The sequence below is a fragment of the Salvelinus namaycush genome, chromosome 3, assembly GCF_016432855.1.
Source record: "Salvelinus namaycush isolate Seneca chromosome 3, SaNama_1.0, whole genome shotgun sequence".
Taxonomy (NCBI): Eukaryota; Metazoa; Chordata; class Actinopteri; order Salmoniformes; family Salmonidae; genus Salvelinus; species Salvelinus namaycush.
This window is the reverse complement of record NC_052309.1, coordinates 839,743-850,557: the sequence shown is the minus strand read 5'-3', so window position 1 is coordinate 850,557 and position 10,815 is coordinate 839,743. Positions and strand designations below refer to the sequence as shown.

General features: G+C 45.8%; 1 protein-coding gene across 1 annotated transcript; it reads left to right on the top strand.

Moving 5' to 3' along the window:
- The first annotated feature begins 10,117 nt into the window (after positions 1-10,117).
- Positions 10,118-10,543, top strand: LOC120044742 (transmembrane protein 100-like). The gene has a single exon (XM_038989422.1). It carries the CDS (start codon positions 10,118-10,120, stop codon positions 10,541-10,543), a length of 426 nt encoding a protein of 141 aa, XP_038845350.1.
- The last annotated feature ends 272 nt before the right edge of the window (positions 10,544-10,815 follow it).

Sequence of the window (10,815 nt, the reverse complement as noted above, 5' to 3'; positions counted from 1 at the left end):
GAAGCACTGTGGTTAATACAACGGGAAGCACTGTGGCTAATACAACGGGAAGCACTGTGGTTAATACAACGGGAAGCACTGTGGCTAATACAACGGGAAGCACTGTGGCTAATACAACGGGAAGCACTGTGGCTAATACAACGGGAAGCACTGTGGCTAATACAACGGGAAGCACTGTGGCTAATACAACGGGAAGCACTGTGGTTAATACAACGAGAAGCACTGTGGTTAATACAACGAGAAGCACTGTGGTTAATACAACGGAAGCACTGTGGTTAATACAACGGGAAGCACTGTGGTTAATACAACGGGAAGCACTGTGGTTAATACAACGGGAAGCACTGTGGTTAATACAACGGGAAGCACTGTGGTTAATACAACGGGAAGCACTGTGGTTAATACAACGGGAAGCACTGTGGTTAATACAACGGGAAGCACTGTGGCTAATACAACGGGAAGCACTGTGGCTAATACAACGGGAAGCACTGTGGCTAATACAACGGGAAGCACTGTGGCTAATACAACGGGAAGCACTGTGGCTAATACAACGGGAAGCACTGTGGCTAATACAACGGGAAGCACTGTGGCTAATACAACGGGAAGCACTGTGGCTAATACAATGGGAAGCACTGTGAGTAATAAAACGGGAAGCACTGTGGCTAATACAACGGGAAGCACTGTGGCTAATACAACGGGAAGCACTGTGGCTAATACAACGGGAAGCACTGTGGCTAATACAACGGGAAGCACTGTGGCTAATACAACGGGAAGCACTGTGGCTAATACAACGGGAAGCACTGTGGCTAATACAACGGGAAGCACTGTGGTTAATACAACGGGAAGCACTGTGGTTAATACAACGGGAAGCACTGTGGTTAATACAACGGGAAGCACTGTGGCTAATACAACGGGAAGCACTGTGGCTAATACAACGGGAAGCACTGTGGCTAATACAACGGGAAGCACTGTGGCTAATACAACGGGAAGCACTGTGGCTAATACAACGGGAAGCACTGTGGCTAATACAACGGGAAGCACTGTGGTTAATACAACGGGAAGCACTGTGGCTAATACAACGGGAAGCACTGTGGCTAATACAACGGGAAGCACTGTGGCTAATACAACGGGAAGCACTGTGGCTAATACAACGGGAAGCACTGTGGCTAATACAACGGGAAGCACTGTGGCTAATACAACGGGAAGCACTGTGGCTAATACAACGGGAAGCACTGTGGCTAATACAACGGGAAGCACTGTGGCTAATACAACGGGAAGCACTGTGGTTAATACAACGGGAAGCACTGTGGTTAATACAACGGGAAGCACTGTGGTTAATACAACGGGAAGCACTATGGTTAATACAACAGAGTTTGCTCTTATAAGGCAGCAAATAAGGAGGCAGGTGACTCATTTGGGTAAAGAAGGCCTAAACTAACTCTGTCCTTCTGGTCTGTGGGGTGGTGTGGAAGGAGAACAATGTAGGAGCTTCACTATTATCCATCTTGGCCCTGGGCTGCATTCAAAACACGCCAGGGGTACTGTGAATGGAAAAACTTGGCAAAACAGTTTAATGACGACTGGGGAGGGCTGAAGAGGTAGATCAACAGCATGAGCCTCACCTGCCCGGGCAACACGCCACCGGTCGACAGGTGGTGTAGGTACGAACCAGTGGAGGCTGCTGAGGGGAGGACGGATCATAATGATGACTGGAACGGAGAAAATGGAATGGCACCATGGAAACCATGTGTTTGATGTATTTGATACCGTTCCGCTCCAGCCATTACTATGAGCCTATCCTCCCAAATTATGGTACCACCAACCTCCTGTGGCACGCACCAAGTGCCAGTCCCAATTCACTCCCTCCTCTTCCCCCTGGCCCTAACCTAATCCTTTGATGTTTGCAGATGTTTAAAGTGTAAGCAATATGGTGGATGCACCACCGCTTCACTTCCTATCGAGACCCTTCAGATCAGCCAACATTGAAGGGTAAGGCCTACGGGACCAGCTGTCTGTGTTCATCTCCATAGTCATAGACACAAACTTGATCTGTGTCTTGGACTGGCCAGAATCCATGGCTAATCTAAGAGGAATAGCCTCTGTCTGCTGTTTCATACATTTTGACTGACGTTCCCATCCTGTCTGATTCTGTCTCAGATTTCTACATCATGTATGGGTCTGGTATGACCACATCTAATATTCTATCTATCTGATCCTAGGATCTGTTGGGATACAATATGAAGTGATGGGTCTGTCAAACAAATTGTATTTGTCACATGCACTGAATACAACAACTGTGGGGACCTTACATTGAAATGCTTACTTACAACCCCTTTACCAACAGTGCAGTTAAAAAAAAGAGTTAAGAAAATATTTACCAAATAAACTAAAGTAAAAAATTATAAAAAAGTAACACAATAAAATAACAATAACGAGGCTATACACAGGGGGTACCGGTACCGAGTCAATGTGTGGGGGTACAGGTTAGCCAAAGTAGTTTGTACATGTAGGTAGGGGTGAAGTGACTATGCATAGATAATAAACAGCGAGTAGCAGCAGTGTACATTTTATGAATTGTTCAGCAGTCTTATGGCTTGGAAGTAGAAGCTGAGCCTTTTGGTCCAAGACGACGCTCCGGTACCGCTTGTTGTTCGGTAGCAGAGAAAACAGTTTATGACTTGGGTGACGGAGTCTCTGACAATTTTTTGGGTTTTCCTCTGATGCGAAATGAGAGATTATGAGGGTGGGTGTGAGAGGTAGCGGGGGCCTAGAGAGGATGAAAAGGGCCAGTTCAATGCGTGCCCAGTCTACCCACAGTCAAATGACGTGAGGATGGCACAAGCTGGTCCAGACTGGGCGACAGGTGGCGCCGGGTTTACACAGCGGGTCGTGGGTGAGTATGCTCTGCTGCACCAGACCTCACACACACACACACACACACACACCTCCAGGGTGACTGAGTCACCAGGGGAACAGGTTCCATGGAAAGCTACTCAGATGGATGTCAGCTGGGGTGAGCAGGTTTCTCACCAGAAAGAGACAAAGAGACATAATAGCATACAGCAGGATAGTAGTCATGGTGACACAAGTGTAGTGTTCAGTAGGCACAAAATTGAATAAAATGGGGATCTTCTGTTTTCCATTAGATAGCACAGCCACAAAGTCAAAATTGGCTAACACAAATTTGCTTTTTGGTCTTAACTTAGTAGGATTGTGGTTAATGTTAGGGTTAGGTTTAAAATCAGATTTTAATTAGAGAAATTGTACAAATAGGCTGGGTTTATGACTTTGTGGCTGTGGTAGTTAGTGACTACTGGCTCTTCCTTACCAACAGCTCTACTCCGATAAACGGGTCATTTTCCTCTGCTACAGTAAAGTGATGAGGGCACTGATCATTATTCATTTAGAAATGATTCTATCAAGTGCTAGCTCTGTCACAACCTTCTGTTTCTGCTATGGTACCGGTATTCATCAGAGCTCTTTTACTACCACACACATTCTCTGTCAGAGTGCTTTTATGGGTCCGTTTGCCATCCCTAACAGAACATATTGTTATTATTTATTTAATCATGATGCTACCGTAGTCAATCCATTATTGAATGGAAAACGCTCCCAACCATTTTCTCAAAGCATCCACTGTGATTTATAACTATGCCTTTCTTAATTGCCCCTGAGGGGATAAATACCGTTTTATTGAGTAAAAGTTAACTATGTGTCTGTATAATTGCGGTTGCCAGTCCCTGTGCGGGAAGGGCTGGAATCCCAGCAAAAGGGAGGATTCTGTCTTGATAAGAGCTTGTCTCAGTTTAGGCCAGGGCATGTGAAGAGGGGAGACAGGAAAGTACTAAGCGGCAGGCATTAATAATGTCAACATAAATTTGCAACACACAGAGGTCCTGGTGAGCTCACGCAACTCAGCCTTCCTGTGTTCCCGTTTGCCTGACACAAGTCCCGCCCAGGTGACATACGTATGTATGCTTCAGACAACTGAACCATTTTCAGCAATGTCCTAGTCTTTGCGTAAAGGGCAATTCTGCAACTTTTCAACCTCAAATTCATTCTTTTCAGCACCATACCAGTGTCAACATGCATTTCTGTGATTAAAAAGATAAAAGTTCTTAAAAAATGCTTCTCTGTGACTTCACAGGGTAGGATTAAATGTAAGAAAAACAACTAGTTTCTGGCCAGTTCAGGGTATTTTCTTGCTCCCCACGTCACTGCCAATCTCATAGTGTTTGAAAATCACTGTTTCTTTTGTTGCCATCGGGTAGAACTGTTACACTTTACTGTATATTTTCACTACAAAACTTAGAAACTGGTATTGTGCTGGAGATAATGAAAATGAGGTTGAAAAGTGGTGGAATTAAATTGTATTAGTCACATTGCTTACTTGCTCTTAACCAACAAACAAATGTAGCTTAAATTTGAAGGAAAAATAGTAACAAAATGAATAAACGTTTAAGTTTTCTGTGTAACTGTTCTATATTCCTCTTACTCAACTGTTATCTTTCTCTCACTCCCTCTTGCTTTTCCTTTTAGTAATTTTAGCAAGGGGACAACTGAAGTTGTTTGAATTTAATTCTCCTCTACTCTATTCTTTCTCCGCCTGGTCCTTTAATCTGTCCATCCTCTCTGTAATTTGAATGAGGGGGGGGGGGGGGGCAGATGTACAAAACCTATAGTGCTTTATAAGCTGCCGTGTCCAAGTACACAACCACAGAAACCATGCTGCGTTACCAAGAATCCACCTCGCTTTTCATTGAGCCTTCTTTCTCCTCTCCCTCCCACTCTTCTCTGACGCCCCCGGCCCTTCTCTCCCCCCATCCATCCCCCTCCTCTCCTCCTAAATCTCCTGTATTTCTTTCTCTGTTGGTATTCAGTTACAGCAGGCAGCTAGTGTTGAGTCACGCTGTTTCATCAATTACCCCTCCAGCAATGTTTATTATTTGATTTCCTCCCTGACCACCCTGCCTGTGTGTGTCAGTTTACTCCGTCACAGAGAGCTTTTCAATGGAGGGCAGGAGGAACATCTTAATAACGGTTCAGTCATTGTGTGTGTGTGTGTGTGTGTGTGTGTGTGTGTGTGTGTGTGTGTGTGTGTGTGTGTGTGTGGAGGGGGGGGATCTATTCCCATGTCCTCTTATTTCCTTTCAGACTATGGAGGAAAATATATTCCACAACTCTCTTTGTTTATGTTGAAACCAAGGAGTTTTGGTAAATAAATAATACTAATAGGTCTTTGACGGTCCCCTGATCCCTCAGTAAACCCCCTTCAGGTTGTTGTGACCAGTGGAGGCTGCTGAGTGGAGGACGCCTCAGAATAATGGCTGTAACAGAGCAAATGAAATGGCATCAGACACATGAAAACCATGTGTTTGATGTATTTGATACCATCCCACCCATTGCACTCCAGCCGCTACCACAAGACCGTCCCCCCCAATTAAGGAGCCACCAACCTCCTGTGATTGTGACCATAGAATTAGTTTTATTTCTATGGTTTTGGGTGACGCCCTCCGCCTCTGGTAGTCTGGTAGGATATTTTGTTAATCTGCCGCCAGACATGAGAGAGACATGATGACAGGTAAAGAATGTAGCTGGACTTCTATTCAATGGCTGACATCAATAATCAGTTATCCCCCTGTCTATGAACTGGTTCTCATCAATGGCTGACATCAAACACTAGTTATCCCCGAGTCTATGAACTGGCCCTCTTCAATGGCTGACATCAATAACTAGTTATCCCCCTGTCTATGACCTGGTTCTCATCAATGGCTGACATCAATAACTAGTTATCCCCCTGTCTATGAACTGGTTCTCATAAACAATAATCAACAGATTATTTCACTTATAATTCACTGTATCACAATTCCAGTGGGTCAGAAGTTTACAAACACTAAGTTGACTGTGCCTTCAAACAGCTTGGAAAATTCCAGCTTCTGATAGGCTAATTGACATAAGTTGAGTCAATTGGAGGTGTACCTGTGGATGTATTTCAAGGCCTACCTTCAAACTCAGTGCCTCTTTGCTTGACATCAATGGAAATCATAAGAAATCAGCCAAGACCTCAGAAAAAAAATTGTAGACCTCCACAAGTCTGGTTCATCCTTGGGAGCAATTTCCAAATGCCTGAAGGTTTGAAAATAAAGGAGAGCCGCACACTCTAGGAGCTCAGATGCAAAAATATTTAATTTACCAACGTTTCGACAGGCAAGCTGTCTTCATCAGGGTATAATCGCAGACACTGCGGGATGACTCGTTTATATATAGTGTCAAGACACACAGGTGTCTGTAATCATGGCCAAGAGTGGCCTAATATCATTGGTTAATTTCTCAAATATTAAAATGGCATAGAAATAGCAACATACAATAAATACAAATGGATACCATACGATCATAGACTCACTTAAGACCACACAAGCCTACAAACAACAAACAACAGCCTACAAACAACAAGCCTATAAAGACCCTTGCTCCCTTCGGTCTTAACGTGGACTTTGATCTGAAGCCATTCTTGTGATTGTTGTGACTTTGCCATTGTGGTTGTTTGTAGGCTTGTGTGGTCTTAAGTGAGTCTATGATCGTATGTTATCCATTTGTATTTATTGTATGTTGCTCTTTCTATGCCATTTTAATATTTGAGAAATTAACCAATGATATTAGGCCACTCTTGGCCATGATTACAGACACCTGTGTGTCTTGACACTATATATAAACGAGTCATCCCGCAGTGTCTGCGATTGTACCCTGATGAAGACAGCTTGCCTGTCGAAACGTTGGTAAATTAAATATTTTTGCATCTGAGCTCCTAGAGTGTGCGGCTCTCCTTTATTTTCAAGTTTTCTACTCCGCTAGCCAGCACCTCGCCTAAATAGGTGTGCGTTTCTTTTTCTTCTCAAACGCCTGAAGGTACCACGTTCATCTGTACAAACAATAGTACGCAAGTATAAACACCATGGGACCCCGCAGCCGTCATACCGCTCAGGAAGGAGACGCGTTCTGTCTCCTAGAGATGAACTTACTTTGGTGTGAAAAGTGCAAATCAATCCCAGAACAACAGCAAAGGACCTTGTGAAGATGCTGGAGGAAACAGGTACAAAAGTATCTATATCCACAGTAAAACGAGTCCTATATCGACATAACCTGAAAGGCCGCTCAGCAAGGACGAAGCCACCGCTCCAAAACCGCCATAAAAAAGCCAGACTGTGGTTTGCAACTGCACATGGGGACAAAGATCATACTTTTTGGAGACATGTCCACTGGTCTGATGAAGCAACAATAGAACTGTTTGGCCATAATGACCATTGTTATGTTTGGAGGAAAAAGGGGAAGGCTTGCAAGCCGAAGAACACCATCCCAACCGTGAAGCACAGGGGTGGCAGCATCATGTTGTGGGGGTGCTTTGCTGCAGGAGGGACTGGTGCACTTCACAAAATAGATGGCATCATGAGGAAGGGAAATTATGTGGATATATTGAAGAAACATCAGTCAGGAAGTTAAAGCTTGGTTGCAAATGTGTCTTCCAAATGGACAATGACCCCAAGCATACTTCCAAAGTTGTGGCAAAATGGCTTAAGGACAATAAAGTCAAGGTATTGGAGTGGCCGTCACAAAGCCCTGACCTTAATCCTATAGAAAATTTGTGGGCAGAACTGAAAAGCATGTGCGAGCAAGGAGGCCTACAAACCCGACTCAGTTACACCAGCTCTATCAGGAGGAATGGGCCAAAATTCACCCTACTTATTGTGGGAAGCTTGTGGAAGGCTACCCGAAACGTTTGACCCAAGTTAAACAATTTAAAGGCAATGCTACCAAATACTAATTGAGTGTATGTAAACTAATGACCCACTGGGAATATGATGAAAGAAATAAAAGCTGAAATAAATCATTCTCTCTACTATTATTCTGACATTTCACATTCTTAAAATAAAGTGGTGATCCAAACTGATGTAAGACAGGGAATTTTTACTAGGATTAAATGTCAGGAATTGTGAAAAACTGAGTTTAAATGTATTTGGCTAAGGTGTATGTAAACTTCCAACTTCAACTGTACACACACACACACACACACACACACACACACACACACACACACACACACACACACTGTGCACAAATAAGCATGTTCACAATGGAGGAGGCGTCTGGGACCATATGGCGTGGCTCTTTGTAGACGAGACATTCCTGATTAGCATGGCATGGTTCATTCCTCCTGCATATCAAGGAGCACACACACACACACAAAACTACTATCTGTGCTAATCATTCATTAAAATCATGCTTACAATATTCATAGTTGAATGAATATATACCATCCCATAGAGTTCAATGTATTATTCCAATCAGTCTTCTAGTCATCCCATGAGCGTGCATTCTAAATGAAACAACATTCAAACTGGTTAGAATGTCATCCCAGTAGAGCCTTACCCACCAGTAGTCCCTAGTGAAGCATCTTTCTGTAACTGGGTTTAGGTGAGCTGGGAGAGGACTTAGGGAGGCAGAGCTGTCTGGGTTGATTTAATTTGAAGAGAGGCTGAAGGCTCCGGAGGCTGGTCCTGGTGGTATAGAGGGGATTAGCCTCTCTGTCATCCATACGTAGCCTTTATCCCATTTAGCCATTTGGCAGGAGGCTTTGTGTACGTGTGTGTGGAGGAGGAGGAATGGGTGCTGCGTCGTGTGTGTGGGCGGAGGAGGAGGAGGAATGGGCGCTGAGTGTGTTTGCTATTACGTGCATCTGTGTATAAATCAGAAGGATCACTCCAGATCCAAGGCGAAATTAAACGTTTGTGCAGGTCCACTGGATGTCGGGAGACACTGTCAAAACCAGCCCAAGAGCCCTGCACTGGGATTGAACTCACAGTCTACAGACCAGGAGCTCATCGCCACTCCACCATCCGTCCACAACAATACACCAAGCCCAGTCAGAGTTGTCTCTGTTTCATCCCAAACCTTCACCTCTAATTAACCCAGTCAGAATGAATACCTACATTTCACACTAGAGTTGTTTCTGTGTGCCTAAATTGAACACATTTGTCATAGAACGTGTGGAGATGAAGGTAGTTTACTTGTCAAAAATAGACGTTTTGTCCAAGGACGTCGGTACATGAAGTCATACTGTGTGATATCTTGTTGGTATAAATATAGGTTTTCATATGGACTGTATGTGTCTGTGAATGTGTTTCTAAATGATTCTGTGTGTGTGTGTGTGAGGTGCCTCTGTGTTGTGGCAGGGTGCAGTGGGAATGCCGTTGTTGTATAATTAGTATGTCGAACGTGATACAGCTGTGCCGTTGCGGCGAGGTGTGTGTGAGAGAGAGAGGTGGCAGACGCTCCAAACACTCCCCTTCCTCTCTCTACTCTGATCAAACAGAATCGCTATCACTACCTCATTCTGCCTGTATCTTTTCTATAGTTGAATCCTGGCAGAATCGTGCTCCCCTCGCTGCAGAAAACGTAGCAGTAGGGGTTTCTTCTATTCTCCAGGGGATACTTTAACTCTCTACCGCGTGGAGATAAAAAAGAGAATAAAGGAGAGGAAGGATGGAGAGAAACGAGGCGGAGAGGGAGCAGTTAAACTGTTCTTCTCCCTTCCCCCTTCCCCCTTCCTCTTCTCTCCTCCCGCTTCCTGTTCTCCCACCACTCCCCATTCCTCCCTGCCCCGCTCTTTGACATCACATGTGCTGCGGCCAATCGGAGGCTTTGTTCCGCCCACTTTCCTCTCCCTGGATCCACCCCCTCCACTGGCCCCTTATATATCCCCCTACAGTCCCGGCAGCAGAGTGTACAATGTGCTGCCAGAGAATCAGCAGCAAGCAGGGCACACGCAGCAGAGAGACAGAGAGAGAGGGAGGAAGAGACAGGGAGAGTGTGAGTAGGATTTCTGCGCTTTATGACCAAAACCTCACAATACCTCCCACTCTAGCTATTCCTCCCTTTCTCCTCTGTGCTCTGAGACAGAGAAACCTCCTCTGGTTGTCTCTATTTCTTGCTCCAGGCCAGTGCTGACTACTACTGAGGAGAAGATAGCTGAGGCAGAGGCAGTTCCATGAAGATCTGCTGCCTGGTCTGCACCTCCAGCCTCCACCTCCTCTCCCCCTGCCGAAGGCCGGGTTAGTCCGACAGGATGGGCTGCACCACTGGCAAACTGGCCTCCCAGCCCCCAGGAGCCCCGGCCCCTGGACAAGACAATCAGGCCCTGAGCCAGCTGGAAGCCCATGGGCCCAAAGTCCCGGAGGTCCTATCCAGTCTGGAGCGCCTTTCCCAAGCCACGGGCGGCATGGAGAAGTCCTGGTATCGCTGCATCTTCCCCTTTGGCATCATCTCGTTGGTGATCGGTGTGTCGGGCACGGCTGTTACTTACACATACAATGACCTGCCCCTGACCAAAGTGGTGACGGTAGTGTTGCTTATAGCCGGCCTGGTGCTCACACTGACCGCCGCCGCCTGCTGGACGGTCCACAAGAGAAAGAAGAGGAAAAAGAAAGAGAGGGCCTCAGGAGCCGGAGGAGGAGGAGGGAGCTCCTTTACCTCAGAGCAGTGCCCCTTGTGAGGAACACCTGGAGCCTGGGATATTCTGACCACACAGGGACATGAGAGAGGTGAGAAGCCCCAGGAATGGAGCACCACCGGGGGGGGTGGGCTAGCCACCACCACCAGCCCTCCCTAGTCTTTATGGAGCCTGGCTGCTCTTGGCTCAGCTCATAGCTCGGGAAGAGGTGTGGAGAGGAGGAGGACAAGGACTCAGGAAGAGGTGTGGAGAGCAGGAGGACAAGGACTCAGGAAGAGGTGTGGAGAGGAGGACAAGGACTGAGGAAGAGGTGT